The 21,945-nt window shown below is 38.5% G+C and overlaps 1 protein-coding gene across 3 annotated transcripts in view; it reads right to left on the bottom strand.

Annotated features, from left to right (window-relative positions):
- Positions 1 to 3,597: 3,597 nt before the first annotated feature.
- The window catches only part of MOB1B (MOB kinase activator 1B), a 54,617-nt gene continuing 36,269 nt past the window's right edge, over positions 3,598 to 21,945 (bottom strand). For 2 of the 3 annotated variants that reach the window (XM_021100593.2, XM_003129073.5), the window contains 3 exons: positions 17,490 to 17,623; positions 13,430 to 13,593; positions 3,598 to 10,037 (listed from right to left, as the gene is read on the bottom strand). In XM_021100593.2, coding sequence (XP_020956252.1) covers positions 9,960 to 10,037; positions 13,430 to 13,593; positions 17,490 to 17,623 — 376 coding nt within the window. In that variant the 3' untranslated portion in view covers positions 3,598 to 9,959. The remainder of the gene's footprint in view (positions 10,038 to 13,429; positions 13,594 to 17,489; positions 17,624 to 21,945) is intronic. The other variant, XM_084972455.1, reaches the window with a different exon arrangement.

The following is a 21,945-nucleotide window of genomic DNA, read 5'->3' as shown; positions in this document are numbered from 1 at the left end:
CTGATATGGATGGCGCTTTGCGTTGAAGGGGTTGGAATATGCCACCCTGAATATGCCACTCTGGCATATTATTTTGGATTAAATAAGAACCTCTGACCCTTTGTTCCTACCTGAAAGCAGGAAATAAATCTCTCATGTAAAAGGTACCCTCCCTGTACCAAGAGGGTAGAAAGCATCCTTATTATCAGAGATTGGGAATTCAGGGCAGAGAAGGCTGGATAAATAAACCTTGTTACTGTTTCATCAATTTACTACAACTGGCCCAAACCCTTCCTCTTGTGGCTTCTTCACAAATTTATTATTTGTCTAAAAGGTATAAAAGCTTCCCGCTTTGGTCATTTCATTGATTCTCATATTTTTAAGGGGACTTTATATGTAATTAAATGCTTTTCTGCTATTAATCTGTCTTACATCAATGATTAGGTCAGCCAAAGAGCCTGAGAGGAAAAAAATTCTACACTCCTACAGTGATGAGAATAAGTCACCACACTGAGTAGGTTTCTTTTCAGCATACTATAAAACTAATTAACTTTGCTTGCCCTACACCTGGTGGTTAACAAATGTATGTTGAATATTTGAGTGCTTCCTTATATGCCATGTCCTCTGCTGGATGACTCATCTAATTGGGGACAAATGCAGACACACCCAGAGGAATTCATTTTCAGTCATGGTAAAGACCTAGTAAACAGGTCACTGCCCGGGCTGGAAGTGCCCAAGTTCAAATTGTCTACAGAAACCAAAGGCCCTGTTACTCTTTTCTACCTTACAACTGTCAATCAGATCTGAAATGAATCTAAAGGTGGAATCACAACAAGGAAGATAAATGAAGCTGTTCTGAAATAAAGGGCAGAAATCAAAATGTGACTCGAGGATGAAAACAGCAAAAATCATTTTTTGTAACTTTCCAATATTGTGTTGTTATGCTATTATTTATGTATATTGCCTTTGTTTATCCCTATAGTGCTTAATAGCAGGATTCTTAAAATGAAAAAGGCCTGAATAGTCATTTGTATGGCAAGGAAGCCAGAGAAGCTACTGGGTGTTATATTCTACATCCCAGCTTGAGGGAAAAAACCCTGAGATAAATAAGGCGGGGTCCCAGAGACCTTCAAATAGGAAGAAAGTGGAACTGAATAAATCCCATATGGATCTGATGTTTGAGGTTGAGAAGCACAAATCTCTGAATATGGTTCCCCCTCCCCCCAAAAAACCCAACAAAAACAAAAACCACAAAAAAAGTACTTGTACAGTGATTAAGAGTTTAAGCACTGGAAATTTAAAGACTGGTTTCGAATTCCAGTTCTGCCAGTTTCTGCTGTGAGGACTTGAGTTCCTCCGAGCTTAAAGAGTGTACCTCAAAAATACAAATGAAGTAAATGTGGAAACAAGGAACCTAACTCATTTAACATCAAGTTCAGGTCAATTTCCCATTTTCCTACATAACCAGTGGATAACACAAGGAAGAGACAAGAGAAAAGCACATTCAAAATCACCTCCCTGATTTTTGTCCCCAATGCCCTATCTAAAACCCATGTAGTCAACTGTTTCCGAATTTTAAAAAATTTAGGTCACATACTAGCATATGCTATATATATACATAACCATTCTTTATCCTCCTGCAGAAGTGCTAAGTCAAATACACTAATATTTTGCAGTGGGGCATTAAAGTGTTCACATTAATTGGGACAGACTATTAACCTCAGTTTGAAACCTCTGGTTTAACTGATTTTACATTAAAAAGTATTGGTCTAGGAGTTTCCATTGCAGTGCAGCAGAAATGAACCCAACTGGGAACCATGAGGTTTCAGGTTCGATCCCAGGCCTCACTCAGTGGGTTAAGGATCTGGCATTGCCGTGAGCTGTGGTGTAGGTTGCAGACATGGCTTGGATCTGGGGTTGCTGTGGCTGTGGTGTAGTCCAGCGCCTATGGCTCCGATTCGAACCCTAGCCTGGGAACCTCCATATGCCGCAGGAGTAGCCCAAGAAATGGCAAAAAGACAAAAAAAAAAAAAAAGAAGAAGAAGAAGAATTAAAGGAATAATATTTAGGTTTTTTTTGTTTTTTTGGGGGTTGTCTTTTTTTTTTTTTTTTTTACTTGTCCTTTCTAGGGCTGCACTTGAGGCACATGGAGATTCCCAGGCTAGGGGTCTAATCGGAGCTGTAGCCACTGGCCTATGCCACAACCGCAGCAATGCAGGACCCGAGCCACATCTGCGACCTACCCCACAGCTCAGGGCAATGCCGGATCCTTAACCCACTGAGCAAGGCCAGGGGTCGAACCAACAACCTCATGGTTCCTAGTTGGATTGGTTAACCACTGAGCCATGATGGGAACTCCTAAAGGAATAATTATTTAGAACTCTTACCAAAATGCATCATTCCACACAATACTGTGTAATAATTAACTATTTAAATTTAGTACACTAGAGGCCAATGAACCTAATTATCAAAATAGTTAATTTTTATTTTTCTTTACACACAGTAGATGCTTTGTACATACTATGTATGCAGTATAACAAGGTGTTTTATTAAAGCACACAAACATAGTCCACATCAGCATGGACTAACATTTTCTACTCCTAGTCTTTATCTCAGTAACTGACAAGTGACACTGGGCTACTGTAGCTACTATCATCAAAATATTCTTGACCTAATGGTCCAAACATAAATGCCTCTAAACATAAATACCTCTAAATAATGATACTTTAACAATACTCTAAAACACATATTTCCTTTTGGAACTTTGGTGTCTGGATAAAATGAAGATTATCTCATACTGTTTATTAATACCCCTTAATAGTCTATAATGAAGACAAAATACGAGAAAAAATCTTAGCTTGATGGAAAAACAATTATTCTGCTAACTGTTCTCATGGTAATAATATATTTAAAGAAAATAAACAAAATCATTGGCTTCAAGGTCAAGCATTTTTGTTCTGCCATACCTGCAGCATATGGAAGTTCCTGGGCCAGGGAATCCTAGCTGCAGCTGCAACCTATGCCACACCTGTGGCAATGCTGGATCCTTAACCTGCTGTGCCACAGTGGGAACTCCCAAGGTCAAGAATATCTGGATTTTTAAATCCTAGTCCTAATCAGTGACTTACACAATTTCTGAACTTTAGTTTTCTAGTATGGAAGACACTGAAATACTAACTTCTAGGGTTGTTGTGAACATCAAAAAAATTATGCCTAACAAGTTTTTTTGGGGGTTTTGTTTGTTTTTTTGTTTCGTTTTGTTTTTTTGTCTTTTCTAGGGCTGCACTTGAGGCACATGGAGATTCCCAGGCTAGGGGTCTGATCCAAGCTGTAGCTGCTGACCTACGCCACAGCCGCAGCAACGCAGGATCTGAGCTAATCTGCAACCGACACCACAGCTCATAGCAATGCCGGATCCTTAACACATTGAGCAAGGCCAGGGATCAAACCGGCAACCTCATGGCTCCTAGTCAGATTCATTAACCATTGAGCCATGACAGGAACTCCAACCTAACAAGTTTTAAATGTTCAACATAGTTCATACACCTTAATAATTCTCAGAGTGTGTTCAGTGTGGGAATATCCATAGCAAAAATAAACAGTAACACAAAGTCAGGATTCATGGCCAAATGAAACTATTTATTATTTTTTTAAATAAACATTGTTTCTCCCTTTAAAAAAAACCCTAGAATTTAAATATTTCCAATGCCATCACATAGAAGTCTGTATACATTATTTACATCTCTCAATTAAAACATATTGCAGATTTTCTAACATTCAGTATCCCCTGTTAAAACAAAAATGATGAAGTGTGATCAATAATAATTACAATTCGAGTCATCTCGGCACAGTTTACAATGTAGCGCCCATGTTGCATCTCATGTCTCAGACCATTTTTCCCTCTTTCAGCTACTCTGATATAGCGGGAAGCTGTCTGTCTCCATAAGAGCAGGAGCCTGTCTTTACTCGTCCTCCACAGCACGTGGCCAGTGTGAACTCGGCCTCACGCTTCCGTTTACGGCACTGGCAGTATTCTTCAGGTTTTGTCCTCAGAAATGATTCTACTAAAACCTGAAGTAGTCCCATGTATACTGTATTCTCTCTCAACCTAGATTTCATGATGCTGTTTCTAGATAATTTTAAGTTGTAATGTATAGGAAAAGTTCAAATGAAAGAAAAGTTAAGTTTTCCTTACAAGCTTGGTGCCCTGACCACCCTAGTTATGTGTGTACAAAAATAACAAATACAATTTAGTGCCTGTAAAAAAAAACCACTTCCCCTAAAAATAGTTATCTCTGCAGAGTAGTTTTAAGGAGAAAAGTGTTCTTAGAATGAAAATGCGCCAATCTATTTTACAACCTGCACAATTAAGTAAACGAAATAAAAATGAAAACATGTGCAAACCTCTAAGAAACACACAATTAAGAATATATAACAAATTAAATATTAATAAAAAATTTAAACATATCACTAATAACCTTAGCTTCAGTGACACAGCTTAAAGGAAGCTGTCAACTGACACAAACCAAAAATGCTTTTGTAAGTTATATCTTTCCAACACTTCAGCTGCAACCTATGTATTGACAACAATTACTTTACAATCACTAACAGTGAGGACCTACATAATCAACCTGTTTTATTTTCCACCTATTGGGGGGATGGGAGGTTGGGGGGAGGGAGAGGTCGGGAAAGTCATTACTGAAAGGAAGTAATTTATGGAGAAGGAGATGACAGGTAAATATACAGCTTGGAAAGGCTAGGGATTTCACTATCTTTGAGAATTCTTCAATTTTTCTATTATATGCAGAAAAGGAAATCCATATCACACTTGCAAAACTGAGAATACTCAGTATTTCAGTCTGTATTTTCTCTTTTGTCAAAATTTAAGTATCCGTTCAGCTACAAGTGGCGGACACAGAGCACAGTTTTACACCTTCAAAATGAATTTTTCTCTATGATAACCTCATTAGGAGAGCCTCAAAAATTCAAACTGTCTGCAGTCACAATTGTTACTACATCTTAAAATTAAATTTTTCCATTAAATCTTGAAATAGCTTTACCTCTAAACAGCTTAAACGGATAGCTGAAAAATAGTAATTCCTATGATAAAACTTAACATTATGACAAAACTCTGATATTTAAATTATTTTAGGAGTGGTCCTTAAAGTACAGATCTAGAGTAGTGTTTCTAGGAAATGGTATATTCTTTAATATCCCAGATAAGTTTTAAAATAAGTTTTCCTCTTGGTATGCAGTGACATTTTCAAATACACTTCTTGTCTATATCTTTTAAAAAAAGATTGAAAATGTTAAAGTTATAAATGACCTATGAAATGATTATACAATTTGAAATATTTTATCTGTGATACACAGACTTAAATTCAGCATAGTTAATATAAAAGTTATTCTAATTTCTTTGTACAATGATCTCCAGTATTTAAATTCAAATTGTTCATTTGAGTAAAAATAAGTTTAAAAAAAAAAGGATGGAGATAAAAGGCTGTTTTTTTAAGCTACTTCTATCTTAAATATTGGATCCATTAATTTTTTTTAAATTACCCCTTCAATCAAAACTACCCTACAGCAGTCAAAATATAATCCAAAAGTTATCAGGGAAAGGAACCAAAATTAGAAAATAAGAAAAAGACTTTGATTTTTTTAAATTATTAAATATAGCTGTAAGATAAACTATATTTAAAAAATAAAATAAAATAACACATCCAAATGATACTGTCTACTTCAAAGTAGTCACATCAGGAAACTATTCCTTTATTAAATGATGCTACAGGAATTCCCTTGTGGCTCAGCAAGTTAAAGATCTGGCTTGTCACTGCTGAGGCGCAGGTTCCATCCATGGCTATGGAACTTCATGCCGCTGGTATGGTCAAAAAAAAGATGTTACAAATCAATGCTCAAAACATTCTTTTCTGCAAATTCAGAGCCTATGGCATATTCTTTTGAACTTCTTTAATAGTTTAGTTCTAAGAAAACAACCAAAGTCATTTTGATGAATAATCTAGGTCATTATTTTATTTCATTTTTTGGCTTTTGTCTTTTTAGGCCACAACCACGGCATATGGAGGTTCCCAGGCTAGGGGATGAATAGGAGCTGTAGCTGCCAGTCTACGCCACAGACACAGCAACATGGGATCCAAGCCGTATCTGAAACCTATACCACAGCTCACAGCAACGCCAGATCCTCAACCCACTGAGCAAGGCCAGGGATCGAGCCTGCATCCTCATGGATAATAGATTTGTTTCCACCGAGCCATGACGGGAACTCCAATGATATAGGTCAGATTAAGCTTCCAGAGAAATTTTTCAGTGCAACTAAAATGATGAAATAGATTTTCTTGCATAGTCACCCACTGATTCTCAAGCATCTCTGAAAGCATCCCAGGAACATCAAACCTTTGCGGCACAGCTGGAATAAGTAGTGCTCCCAAAGAAACCACTCTGAAGATCACTTCTCAATTGGATGTTTAAGGTATGACAAATTTATTTTAAAAGAAAGTCCTACAACTTAATAATTGTATCTCACATATGTTACCATTTCAGTGGTTAGTAAAACCTCTCTTGGAGAGGGTGTAGACAAAGGTATAAAAGAAGTCTGTCGTTTTTCTATTTTCCCATAAGCAAGGAAAATGCTAATACATAAAATGGAGTGCGGTGATCATGTGTAAAATATAAATATCCACATTATCTGTAATTCCTGAATATAAGAGATTATAGTGTTTTATCTTTCCTGATAAGCCAGGCAGAAACTCAGGTTTCAACATACTTATTATACACTAAATATGTCCTTTCCTACCTAATTTTATGTTCACCATTTAGCATTTACAAATGACAAAGGTAGGAAGAGATAGTAATCTAAAAATCTTTCAATTTAAGATAAAATGACCTCCAAAGCCTCTACCAGCTAACACATACTTACTATTTCAGTGCAGCCTGATGCTATGGTTTTTATGGGAAACAGAATAATCAAGCCAGCAGATAAAAGCCAGTAGCACCATCTACAGCCAATGAAAAGATTTTCACTCTTTCTATAATTAATTTCTCTCTACACCCATTACTCCATCATTTCAATTCCTAAAACATGCTTCACATCAACACTTAACCAAAGCATTGTGACAATAAAACTATGTTAACTTACTACTTTATATTCCATGCTTTCACCAGTGGATGAGAAAACCAGTTCTACTTTATATCTCTGCATGAAGAGCAGGGGGGTGGGGAGGGGATGACCATTATCCTGGTTATTTATAATTAAGAGATGTAGAAAGAATCCAATAGACTTTTTTTTTTTTTTGTCTTCTGTCTTTTTAGGGCCATGCCCATGGCATATGGAGGTTCCCAGGCTAGGGGTCTAATCGGAGCTGCAGCTGCTGACCTACACCACAGCTCATGGCAACGCCGGATCCTTAACCCACTGAGCAAGGCCAAGGATCAAACCCACCACCTCATGGTTCCTAGTCAGATTCGTTTCCGCCGTGCCATGACAGGAACTCCTCCAATAGACATTTATAAGCAAACTCTAATGCAAAACTAAGATTTTTGATCCTTATTTTATAAAAGGCATTTTACTAACACCTGCTCACAGGAACCAACTGAAGCAAAGCAACTTTTTACTCTATCAGTTATTTCTCACGTGCTCTGGTGTTTCCTTACTTGCAGCCATGTAACACTGTGTACAATGCCAGGCCTCTCCCTGGGAGAATGTCTCTACTTTGTTACTACCGTATATACACAAACATATCTCCTTACTTCCCAATACCTCTGTTTAAAGGAATATTTAGAAGCAGGCACCTGAGATTCTGGCACAGTGACAAGAAACTTCTATCTACAAAGAGTGGAAAAGAAAGCGCTATGACTAAACCTTAATTTAAAATAATTTTAATTAACATTGGTACAGTGTACTACTGTATAAGGCTTAAATAAACAAAAACAATTTTTCACTTTTCTCTCCACACTTGGCTATTGCAACCCCTCTGTTACTAGGTTGGTATGAAGTCAAATAAAGTATATGGAAGACTACTGGAATAGTTACATGCTTCACTTTGCTAAGTAGACAGGACCCCAAATCACTAAACACCAAAATTCATTTCTGAATCAACTCACAGTGGCTGAATTATATATCTGAATACTAAAAGATTTCTTCTAAGGAAATCAGCTAGTTCTCACTGCAGTTTACAAATAAGTATTACCAATGAATGTCCAACATATTTGCCTCTACTAGGCTCTCCTTTTACTTCCCCCATTCGTACTTGGAGACTGATTGCGAGAAATGAAATGGAGAAAAAGGCAGTTCCTAGTGATCATAATTATAACGGCATTAAACTGTATCACTAATCTACTTGCTAATGGCCAAAACAAATTGATTTCATTCTAGATTTTCTACTATGTTTTTAGTCTATACAATTTCAGAGCAAGATTTCTATTCTACAAGGAAAAAGGCATACATTTCTTAGTGAAGGAAGAATATATACTTCTAACAGAAGGAAACATTTACCAGATATGACAAAATTAAAACTGGAAGTCTAAAAAGGATATTTCTCAAGAATAGAACTGAGGTGGAAAATGTTAATGTTTTAAAAAATTAAGTTTCTGAATTTTTTACTTATGGGAATAGTTTGCTAGAATGTCATAAAAAAAGTAAAAGTTAATAACTACTAATTTAGCACTTTCATTGTTTGATACCGCCATAAAGAGAAAGATTTCCTTTCACAGTGGAAAAAATCAGAAGTCAGAATGCTTCAAGTTGGGCTTATAATAAGCAAAGAAGGTACTGCATCATTTTAAAATGACAGGCAAACACCAGCTCCATTCACTGAATGGAAATGCTGAAAAGTGATCAATTTCCCCAAATAGTTCTTAAATTCAAAGTTTAAGTCTATATCTAAAATTAATAATTTATTTTTAACTTCTCATGGAAGTTCATTTCTAAAAGGAGAGTCTCTAAGACTGTGTTTATAAGATATTGATTAAAATCTTCATGCCATTCAAGGGTTTTGAGACAAGACTTTCTTGAACTTGACTCCCCATACTTAACACCCCATACAAACTAACCCCCCCACCCCCAACCAAACACACACTCCTATCCCCTCCTCTTCAAAGTAGAAGGGGATTCTGCAGACTTATGGCTCATTTGGCAATTGCTAAGAAACCTCACAGTTCAGCATCACCTCTGAAGATGGCAAGCCTATATATAACCTGAATTTTTACACCTACAGTGCAGTTAACATGTAGAAAGAAGCCAAAATGTAAAAGGTATTACATTTCAACATCTTCAAGTTTCAATATCACAGATATCAAGAGATGGAAAAGACCTGCTTGTAGAACTTTAAGCATCTGTTGAACAGAACTACTATCAATATCAAAAATAATTAAGAAATACTAATTTTTTGTGCTCTACATGCAAACCTTTACAAACTGTGTTTCTTTAATGTTGTAAAAGCTGGAGATCACCAATTTAGGTAAGCTATGGCTTTTATCAATAGGTATTTTAAAACATGCACCAGTAAGTGCCCTGGAGAGTAATCCTAATATTGTTTCAAGCCCTGTTCAGTTCCATGTCTGTGCTTTGCACCTCAGAAGTGAGCCTGCCAAGGCACTTAAAAACATAACATTTTTGGGGACTTCAAAAATCAGCCACAATTTACACAATGGAGAACCGCCATCCATCAGCAGTCCAATTAATAAGCATTTTCTCTCTGCCTCTAATATTATCAAAAATTCCCCAAATTAAAAAAAAAAAATACTGTATGCCACTAAGACAAAATTTACCCTATCAAGTGTACGGAGAATGGTTCTTGGCTTCCTCTAGCAATAGGATATGGTTTCATTTATTCAGAATAAAGAAAAAGGAACCCAAACAAGCCCCCCAAACCTAAGACAAAAGCAACCAAGATAAATATAAACAAAATCCAAATGCACTCCACACAGCCTCATTTAAGGAACAATTTGCGCAAGTCTGCATCCTTTTATCTGTCCTTTGAAGTGAGTTTTTCAATCAGTTCTTGGAGGGGTGCAAGTTCTCTTCTATCAATAAGGTTGAATTCCTATGCATGACAAAGGCAGAAGAAAGAGCAAAAACATATTATTTACATCTCATTCCAAAACAGATTCCTATTAACATTTGTTAGAAATTAGCTTTTGAAATAAACAAAAGTCAAATCTTTTTTCAAAAAAATTTTTTTCTATTCCCTAGTTCTGTGTTTTAGGCAAATTAGTTAACCACTTCTGATGTATGTTTTACATCTTTAATAATATTAGGGTAATAAATCCTCCTACATCATAAGGTTATTGTGGGATCTAAATGTGATACTATGTGTTAACCACTTGATGTAATCCCTGGTTCAAAGTAAATGCTCAGTAAATGGGAATTGCTGCTTCCTATTGAAAGGAGTACAGTCAACCTAGTAGGGACCAAAAAAATCTAGTATCTCAGGCAAATTTCAGCATTATATGAAGAATAAAGGAGTTAGTTCAGCATAGCTGCAAGCTACCATAAGATGTGGTATGAGAATGACATGAATAATGTGGAGTCCACAAATGATAAATAAAATCCTGTAAAGAATAGGAAAGCCTGGATTTATTTGTGCTTCTGCACCACTGTCATTCTGAAATTCAATTCTGAATAGATTTCCCCTGAATAGTAAGTTATAAGCCTAATAAATACAGGCTGTCAATACTTCTGACCTTTCGATATTGTCACAATGGGGCATTCAGAGCTACTAATCTCATTGATTTATTAGCATCCATCATGTGCCAAGTACTATAGTAAGTACAGGGGAAAATAAGGCATATTTAATAGCAAGCCTACCACTAAGATTTGGGGCATCCAGAATTCCCACTGCAGCTCAGGAGTGGTGAACCTGACTAATATCCTAGCCTTGCTCAGTGGGTTGAAGCTGTGGTGTGGCTGTGAGCTGTGGTGTAGGTCACAGATGTGGCTTGATCCAGCAATGCTGTGGCTGTGGTGTAGGCTGACAGCCTTAGCTCTGATTCGACCACTAGCCTGGGAACTTCCATATGCCACAAGTGCAGCCCTAAAAACCAAAAAAAAAAAAAAAAAAGATTTGTAGTATCTGGACCAATAACACAAATGGATGTATATCATGTGACTAAATTATAATATTTTACATTAAACTAATTTATTGTTATATATGTTCAATGCTCCTACCTTGACAAAAACACTTTCATAGTAGCCAGGAAAGCAGATTCAAATTTAGAATTTTAGATTCCTCAGGATTCTGTACTGGAAGGTAGTAACATGAGGAGAGACAGGCCCTGGTCCCTAGTAAACTTACCTACCCTATCAAACCCCAGCTCCATCCTGTACTTCAGAGGGTTTCACATGAAGGAATATGGACACACTGATTAGCTTATAAAGGCACTGTCCTCAGACACTCATGAAGAGCTGCCATCTGGTTATCCTTTGGGTCCAGAGACATGACCTTCCTTTAAAAGCTGGACCAAAGGAAAAGATCCATGCAAACCCAGGAATACACTTAGGACCATGTCAGCAGGAGATTCTGCATCTCAGGTGCCCAAGCACCTATGGGAAGGGATCTAGCTGGGTATGTTCTTAGCCCTGTGGATTCCTCCTTCTGTAGTGATAAGTACCACTGGAGAAGGGCCAGAGCAAAACCTCTCAACTGGGAGGCCCGGGGCAGAAGCCACTCTCATTCAAATAAGAGGTGACACTGAATAATTAATAGACCCACCTTTTTTTTTTTTTTTTTGCTTTTTAGGGCTCCTCCCATGGCATATGTAAGTTCCCAGGCTAGGAGTCGAATCGGAGCTACAGCTGCCAGCCTACGCCACAGCCACAGCAATTCGGGATCCAAGCCAAGTCTGCGACCTACACCACAGCTCATGGCAATACCAGATCCTTAACCCACTGAGCGAGGCCAGGGATCGAACCCACTTCCTCATGGATACTAGTAGGGTTTGTTACCCCGAAGCACAACAGGAACTCCCTAGACCCAATTTAAGAAGGTGACAGTGTCCTGCGATGTAACTAGGCTCAGCTGTGGTAAATGCCACATACACGGTACAGTAAGATAAAAATGCCACATACCATCTCTTACTATTGGCTAGGTGTTCTTTAAGATCACACGGTACAGTAAGATAAAATCTTCTGGTGGCAGAATATCCTCTCCCAAACCACTAAAACCTCAAGCAAACATGTTCTGCCTAAACCGCAGCATAGATGCAAATTTTAGGATAACACTTTCTTTGCTTCTACTGGTGTCCGCAGAAGGAATACACTGTAAAATAACTGCCCAAAGCAACAGTTTTGGCAAGTTATTAGATCCTAAAATTTGTTTACATAGGTGAAATTAAGACACAAAACATGGAGTTCCCATCATGGCTCAGTGGCAATGAACCCAAGTAGGATCCATGAGAATTCGGGTTCAATCTCTGTCCTCAGCTCAGTGGGTTAAGGATCCGGCGTTGCTATGAGTTGTGGAGTAGATCACAGACGAGGCTCAGATCCTGTGATGCTGTGGCTGTGGTATAGGCCGGCAGCTGCAGCTCCAATTCGACCCCTGGCCTGGGAACTTTCATATGCCTTGGGTATAGCCCTAAAAAGCAAAACAAAGAGATACAGAATGTGTGCCCTCAGTGTACAGAGGGAAAATAAACACGTTCTTCTTTATGGAGGGGGCTGTGGGGAAGGCATTTATAAGTTCATGTCCACAGCTACACAAAAACAACACGGATCTCAGCCTTGGACTTTTGCCTACCATCTCCCTTCTCTAACCACCACTGAAAAATGGCTGGTCAGCTTATGCACGTCTATCTCTTTTTCATTCCTGCCTGTCAGTTCTCTAATTATTATAGCAGGGCAAGAACAGCCTCACTCCTCTTAGTCTACATCCCTAAGGCCAATTCTCTGAGAACTAAAGAGAGAAAGAGGAGGAGGTCAACTGAGGAGTCAGATTAAAGATTAATGGACCTCTGAAGTATCAACACTCTTTGGGACATTCCTCCCCCTTTGGAATAACAGCCCCTAATGCAAAAATTACTCAGAAAATGGTTTTTAAAAGGAGGGGGAAAAGGTATGATATTTAAAGTCCATTTCCATGTCAGAGTTTGCTGAAAAAATATCCAGAGTGGAAAGATCCAGGAATTGAGGGTTAAGAGGAATAGGAGAAGTGCTCAGAGACCAAGTTCATCTATATGTCCACCAAATTAGCCAGGTTCCTTACTCAGCTCCTCCATTACGATCTGTTAATTGAACCAAATCCCAGGTAAGACCTCTCAGATTCACTGTAGGCTTGCAATGGAATTCAGACACTGAAGACCAGTGGCAAGTATTAAGGAGGATGAAGACTAGCGAGACAGGGCAAATTTTATCCCGACAGTACGGATGCAGTATTCACTCATAACTCTGTACATAACTGCCTTTACTGAGCAAAAACGACCTCCTTATCCAACTTACCTGGACAAAAAAAATAAAGTGCTTGAAAGATGTATTGAGATGCGCTTCCTCCTGAAGTTGGATCACAGGGTCAAAATGCTGATGATAAATGTGAGCATAAACCCTAAAGAGGCGTTTGAGTATAGTTTTTGCCACAGACATGAAATTCTTCGGGAATGGGACACCTAGTAAATAGATAAACAACCCTCTCTATTAACAAGAAGAGAACAAGGCAGTATCAGTTAGTTAGCAAATGGAAACATAACTTACCAAGACAAGGCTGAAAAGAAGTACTGATGAATTACTACTGATATACCCACTGTACTTTTCAGAAGCTCTCAACATATCATGAATGAAACTAAACTTCAATGCTTCTATAGAATAAGAACTTGTCTTCAATTTAGCCCTTTGGCCTCTAACACACCACCATTTTACCAAAACGAGGCAAATGCCTAAGATGGTAATGGAGCTAAAACACATACTCTGATCCTCAGAGTTCTTATGCTGAACACAAAATCACCATGTTCAGTTTTGTTTAAAATGCCTGTGATAGGAGTTCCCATTGTGGCACAGAGGGAAAGAATCCGACTAGGAACAATGAAGTTGCAGGTTTGATCCCTGGCCTCGCTCAGTGAATAAAGGATCCGGCATTGCCCTGAGTGTGGTGTAGGTTGAAGACGTAGCTCAGATCTGGCGTTGCTGTGGCTGTGGTGTGGGCTGGCAGCTGTAGCTCCGATTAGACTCCTGGCCTGGGAACCTCCATATGCCGGTGTGGCCCTAAAAAAAAAAGAGATGTATCTTTAAAAAATAAAATAAAATGCCTGTGATATATTTTCACATTTTTTTCTACACAAATTATTTCTTTACTACTGCAGGTCTACATGTATCATGAAATCAGCTGTGGTCTCTGCTCAATTAGAGATACTTATTTCATGAATTAGAGCACTTTTACAGCATTAAATAAATAGAAAACTAGAAAAATACAAAATTCTACATCCTTTGTTAAACTGACCACATGAACCAGGTTGGCAAAACCTAAGCCAAATACTGGTCCTACTGGGTTCAATATCACCACAGTGCCTACTGCACATTTAAAAATATCACAGGTCACAAGAAGACGTAAACAAACCAAAATAAAGGGACATTATATAAAACAGTATGCCAGAGTTCCCATAGTGGCTCAGTGTCTAACGAACCCAACTAGTATCCATGAGGATTCAGATTCAACCCCTGGCCTTGCTCAGTAGGTTAAGGATCCAGCATTGCCATGAGCTATGGTGTAGATCAAAGACGGGGCTCAGATTCCGAGTTGCTGTGGCTGTGGTGTAGGCTGGTAGCTGCAGCTCTGATACCACCCCTAGCCTGGGAACCTCCATGTGCTGGGGGTGTGGCCCTAAAAAGACAAAAGACAAAAAAACCCAAAAAAACAGTATGCCTACACTCTTCAAATATGACACTATCATGAGTTCCCTGGTGGTCTAGTGGTTAAGACTTGACACTTTCATCTCTGCAGCCCAGGTATAATTCCTGGTCTGGGAACTGAGATCCCACATCAAGCTGCTGCATACCATGGCCAAAAAAAAAAAAGTCAGTGTTATGAAAGACTAAAAAAGACTCAAGTACATATATTTTGCATTAAAGAGGCTAAAGAGACACAACACTGAATGAAAACAAATGCCAAAGACTTTCTTATGCTTTAAAGGATATGACTGGGAAATTTTGAAAAACTGGAAAAATTAGACAAGAGTATTGTATCGGTGTTAATCTCCTGGTTTGACAATTTTCCTGTGATTTTCTAGGGAAATACACATTGAAGCACATATAGATAAAGAAAGGGGTTTCATCTATGCAACTTACTCTCACAGACAGACTGTGAGGAGGGGAGAAGAGAGGGAGAGAGAGCAAATGTGTTAAAATGTTGGCAACTAAAGAACTCAGAAGAAGGAAATAGAGGGATGCTGTGCATGATTCTTACAAATTTTCTAAGTCTGAAATTGATTAAAATAAAAAGTTAGGAGTTCCCGTCGTGGCGCAGTGGTTAATGAACCCGACTAGGAACCATGAGGTTGCAGGTTCTGTCCCTGGCCTTGCTCAGTGGGTTAAGGATCCAGCGTTGCCATGAGCTGTGGTGCAGGTCACAGACAAAATCGGATCTGGCATTGCTGTGGCTCTGGCGTAGGCTGGCGGCTACAGCTCCGATTAGCCCCTTAGCCTGGGAACCTGCATATGCTGAGGGAGCAGCCCTGGAAATGGCAAAAAAAACCCAGTTAATAACAGCAACTATTTACACTGCTGTCTCCTGCTATCTCCTCTACCACATCCTTCTCTCCAAAACTAAAAAAGCATAAAGTATAGTCAAAAAGTTGAAAAAGGAATTCCCGTCGTGGTCAGTGGTTAACGAATCCGACTAGGAACCATGAGGTTTCGGGTTCAGTCCCTGGCCTTGCTCAGTGGGTGAAGGTTGGGCATTGCCGTGAGCTGTGGTGTATGTTGCAGACGCAGCTCGGGTCCCGCGTTGCTGTGGCTCTGGCGTGGGCCGGTGGCTACAGCTCCGATTAGACCCCTAGCCTGGGAACCTCCATATGCCACGGGAAGCGGCCATCGAAAAGGCAAAAAGACAAAAAAAAAAAAAAAAAAAAAAAAAAGTTGAAAAAGAGCAAATTCTTAAGTTTTTTAGGAAACACAGTTGTAAGGAGTTAATACACAGTAAAATCATATAAACTATCTAAATGTAAACAATTTCCACTTGAAAGGTCAGCCCTTCCTAAGGTCAGCAAATAAAAAAAAGCAAAAGTCACTCAGCTGATAACAGAGCAAGTCTTCAAATCTTGTTTTCTTCTCACCTAGTTTGATCTCACAGTCTATTAAGGTTCACACTGTGGGTCTCTTTGCCACAAATATAATTGGTTTTAAGCCATATAAATTGGTTTTAAAGCCATATAAATTCCCTTCCTAAAAAAGAAATGGATATGACTGCGGCAAATAATACCACCTACCTACCAAATGTCCAGTCTCTTTTTTTTCCCTAACACAGGCCAGATTTGCTCTATCCGAGATACACTGATCTTAACTGTTTAAAATTATGAGGAGGAGTTCCTGTTGTGGCTCAGTGGAAATGAATCCGACTAGTAACCATGAGGTTGCAGATTCAATTCCTGGCCTCGCTCAGTAGGTTAAGGATCGGCATTGCCATGAGTTGTACTGTAAGTCACAGATGCGGCTTGAATTCTGTGTTGCTATGGCTGTGGTGTAGGCTGGCGGCTATAGCTCTGATTTGAACCCTAGCCTGGGAATTTCCATATGCCGTGGGTGCGGCCCTAAAAAGCAAATAATAATAATAATAATAAAATAAAATTATAAGGAGGCCGTGAGCTGTGGTGTAGGTCACAGATGTGACTCAGATCTGGCATTGCTGTGGCTGTGATGTAGGCCGGCAGCTACAACTCCAATTTGACTCATAGTTTGGGAACCTCCATATACCGCAGGTAGGGCCCTAAAAAGACAAAAAAAGAAAAAATAAAATAAAATTATAATGAGGTTTACCTTAATGTTCCTAATAAATTTGGTATGAAAAAGAAACTTTTATGTATATAAGACTAGAAATATTTTAAAAAAAAAAAAATAAAAAAAAAAAAAAAGGAGTTCCCGTCGTGGCGCAGTGGTTAACGAATCCGACTAGGAACCATGAGGTTGCGGGTTCGGTCCCTGCCCTTGCTCAGTGGGTTAAAGATCCGGCGTTGCCGTGAGCTGTGGTGTAGGTTGCAGACGCGGCTCGGATCCCGCGTTGCTGTGGCTCTGGCGTAGGCTGGTGGCTACAGCTCCGATTCGACCCCTAGCCTGGGAACCTCCATATGCCGCGGAAGCGGCCCAAGAAATAGCAACAATAACAACAACAACAACAAAAAAAAAAAAAAAAGACAAAAGACAAAAAAAAAAAAAAAAAAAAAAAAAAAAAAAAAAAGAAATATTTTGATAGGTATGGTAATCTAAGATGGTTGTTGGAATACAGAGCAAATAAGCCTTAAAAACAAGAGAAATTAGATAAATGATGATGGGTCGCAGTTATACAAAACAATTATACCAATTTTTGACGGAAATAATGTCTCATCATCCAACTGGTCCTGAACCCACGTCATCAGATAATCAATATACTTTGGTGCAGAGCACTTAATAGGCTTCTTTATGTTTGTTCCATCTGCCCAATGATATTCATATCTGCATTGGAAACATAAAAAGCACACAGAATATCAGTATATACCTATGCATAACGTGCATATTTTTTATATTACATATGTATGTTTATTGTGAATGTATTCAGGACATATTTTAAATAATCTCCTCCAAAGAAGGATTTTTTGCCTTTAGTACTTCAATTCAGCATTGTTTTTCCTTTTTTTTTTTTTTTTCTTTCTTTTTAGGGCCTCACCTGTGGTGTAGGGAAGTTCCCAGGCTAGAGGCTAAATCAGACCTGCAGCTGTCAGCCTACACCACAGCACAGCAATGCCAGATCCAAGCCACATCTGTGACCTACACCACAGTTCATGGCAATGTCAGGTCCGTAACCCACTGAGCGAGGCCAGGGATCAAGCCAACAAACTCATGGATACTGGTTGGGTTCTTAACCGGTGCAGCTACAAGAGGAACACCAAATTTAGCATTTTAAAATTACTATTGGACTATTTTGCATTTATCAGGATCCAAACTAAGCAGATCCTACCAAACTCATTTTTTGTGAGCTTTCCTTCATCTATAGCATTTATATTTTAGAATAACACACATTAATAAATTTTCATTAATTTTCATTACTTCTCACATCTATAATAACCATAGTTAATCTTTACAACTATTTTTCTTCCTCAAAAAACATTTATCCTTAAGCACTACAATTCTTTTTAACTTGAGGCTTTAAGTTTTGGGTTAAGGAGAGACAATGACACAGAAATGCCAAAGTAAGATGAAGGAAGAAGAGAATGGTTCAATATTTGAGTATATTTGGTTGAGGAAATAAACATGCCCTTTGAGAAAAACTGGCCACCCAAATAAAGATGCCTATAGTATCCAGGTATTAACAAGGCACTATCCTTTGGTACAATACATGTTTAATATGCACCTACCATGTGAGAAATACTGTGTCAAGGAATACTACCCTTGAATAAGGAACACTAATATGAAAGACACTTTATTCTCAAGGAACAAAGACTAATAGAAAAGACAGATTTGTTAAAAACTGTACAAAAGATCACTAATACAGTTAATTACATACACATGCACAAAACCTGATTTTAAAGATAAGGAATAAGCATGGAGCTGAAACTCCAATGTATACAAATGTCTAAACTGTACTAGCATTTAGTTTTTTAGTTTCCAACAGGTTACTTCTGCCACTTAGCCTCTCTCTTTTAATCAATTTTGTTTTTTTAATTGTGTCCCAGAGTTTGGACTGACAAAATGATAGGTGGGTAGCCTAGCAAAGGAGCTGAAAGAAAATATACTGGAAAAATACGAAAGGGTATTTCAAAAAATGAAAATTTCCTTGAGATAGGATAAATAAGGATGCCTTCTATTTCATCATAGCCTAAATTACATTTGAACAGTAAATCTTAAACAGGATATACCTGAACAAATATTCTGACAGCATACCTTACTGCCAACCCTGAGCAAGAGGGAGGAATGTCAAAAGCCTACTTTGAAGGTCTCCAAGAGGAGATTCCCCAACATTTCTTGGCATCCTTTCCCACTATTAATCTTTCACAGTCAAGAAAGCTTCCCTACTATAAAACTAAAGTCTCAAGTGTGACTTAAGCCTATTCTTGTTTGATCCTCTTAGGAGAGAGAGAATATGAATGGTAGGACATTTAGCCATTATTACTTAGTCTTCACTTAAAGACAAGAACTTATCCATGTTTTCTCCCTATGTTAAGAAACCTTAACATTTTGCCTTTCTCTCACAATCATGTTTTTTATTTGGTTAATGATTCTTAGCTGTCTATATTCATTTTTATTTATTTATTTATTTTTGTCTTTTTGCCTTTTTCTAGGGCCACTCCCACGGCATATGGAGGTTCCCGGGCTAGGGGTCTAATCAGAGCTGTAGCTGCCGGCCTATGCCAGAGCAACAGCAACTCGGGATCCGAGCCATGTCTGCACCACAGCTCACGGCAACACTGGATCCTTAACCTGCTGAGCAAGGCCAGGGATGGAACCTGCAACCGCATGGTTCCTAGTCGGATTCGTTAACCACTGAGCCAAGACGGGAACTCCCCCACCAACCTTTTTATTCCACCTTTGACAGTCCACTGTTTTTGAAATTTATTTCCATCATGATGGTATGAAGTTATAAACTACAAATTCCACAATATTCATTTCTTGGTTAATGATAAAAATAAATAGTAACGTAGAAAGAACTCAAAAAAAAATCTACCAAATTACCAACAGGTGGAGTCTAAACAGCAATTACCCAATAACCAATGGGTCACTGAAGAAATCAAAGAAGAAATCAAAAAATACCTGGAGACTAATGAAAATGAAGATATAATATCCAAAATAAATGGGGTGCAGCAAAAGCAGTTCTAAGAGGAGATTTTATAGCAATACAAGCCTTCCTCAGGAAATAAGAAAAACCTCAAATACTCTAAGCTCACACCCAAAGTACTAGAAAAATGAAACAAAATCCAAAGTTAGAACATGATATAATTAAATAGAAACCAAAAAAAAAAAAAAAAAATAGAGTTCCCACTGTGGTGCAATGGGTGAAGAATCTTACCACAGCAGCTGAGGTCACTGAAGAGGCATGGGTTCAATCCCTGGCTCAAAGCAGTGGGATAAAGGATCCAGCATTACCACAGCTGTGGCTTAAATTCAATACCTGGCCCAGGGAACTTCCATATGCCACAGGTGGCCATAAAAATTAAACAAACAAACAAACAGGGAGTTCCCATCATGACTCAGTGGTAACGAACCCGACTAGTATCCATGAAGACATGGGTTCGATCCCTGGCCTTGCTCAGTGGGTTGGGGATCCAGCTATGAGCTGTGGTGTAGGTTGCAGATGTGGCTTGGATCCTGCACTGCTGTGGCCTTAGTGTGAGTGGGCAGCTGCAGCTCTGATTTGACCCCTAGCCTGGGAACTTCCATAGGCCGAGGGTACAGCCCTAAAAAGACTAAATATATAAATATTAAATAAATAAATAAATAAATACTAAAAAAAAACCAACCACTATGGAAAACAGTATGGAGGTTCCTCAGAAAACTAAATCTAGAACTACCATATGATTCAGCCATCCCACTCCTGGGTATATATCCAGACAAAACTTTCATTCGAAAAGATACATGTACCCCTATGCTCACTGCAGTGCTATTCACAATAGCTGACACATGGAAACAACCTAAATGTTCACAGACAGATGAATGGATTAAGAAGATGTAGTACACATATGCAAAGGAATACTACTCAGCCATTAAAAAAGAACAAAATAATGCCATTTACAACATGCATGCAACTAGAAATGCTCATACTAAATGAAGTAAGCCAGAAAGAGAAAGACAAATACTATATGATATCACTTACATGCGGAATCTAAAATGTGGCGCAATGAACCCACCTACAAAACAGAAAGAGACGCACAGACATAGATAACAGACTTGTGGTTGCCAAGGGGATGGACTTGAAGTTTGGGGCTAGGAGATGCAAACTATTACATCTAGGGAGTTCCTACTGTGGCTCAGCGGTAACAAACCTGACCAGTATCCATGAGGATGCAGGTTTGATCCCTGGCCTTGCTCAAAGGGTTAAGGATCCAGCATTGCCTTGAGTTGTGGTGTAGGTCACAGACTCAGCTCAGATCCCATGTTGCTATGGCTGTGGTGTAGGCCAGCAGATGCAGCTCCAATTCAACTCCTAGCCTGGGAACCTCCATATGCCATAGGTGCAGCCCTGAAAAGCAAAACAAACAAACAAAAAAAGCAAAAAAAAAACCCTGTTACTTTTAGAATGGATAAGCAATGAGGTCCTACTGTTTAGCACAGGGAACTATATCCAATCTCCTGGAATAGACCATGATGGAAGATAATAAAAGAAAAGGAATGTAGGTTACTTTTCTGTACAGCAGAAATTGATATGATCTTGTAAATCAACTACACTTCACATTAAAAAATTGGAAAAAAAAGCCAGTAGAAAAGATCAAGGAAACCAAGAGCTGGTTCTTTGAAAAGAATAAACAAAATTAACCCAAATAAAGAAAATCAAAGGTGAAAAAGTTACAAACAATATCAGAGAAGCAGAAACGATCATAAGAGATTACGATGAACAATTACAGCCAATCACATGAACAACCTAGAAGGAACAGATAAATTTCTAGAAACATAAGATCTCTCAAGACTGAATCAGGAAGATATAGAAAATATGAACGAACTACTATTAATGAAACTGAATCAGATAAAAAAAAAACCTCCCAACAAACAGAAGTTCAGGACCAGATGGCTTTTTTTTTCTTTTTAGGGCTACAGCTGCCGGCCTAAGCCACAGCCACATCAACACA

The sequence above is a fragment of the Sus scrofa genome, chromosome 8, assembly GCF_054392235.1.
Source record: "Sus scrofa isolate SSC_HxYL_T2T_F1_AM1 chromosome 8, Sscrofa_HxYL_maternal_Yorkshire_Landrace_v2.0, whole genome shotgun sequence".
NCBI lineage: Eukaryota > Metazoa > Chordata > Mammalia > Artiodactyla > Suidae > Sus > Sus scrofa.
Note: the sequence above shows the minus strand (reverse complement) of the source record. Positions and strands in the feature narration are given on the sequence as shown.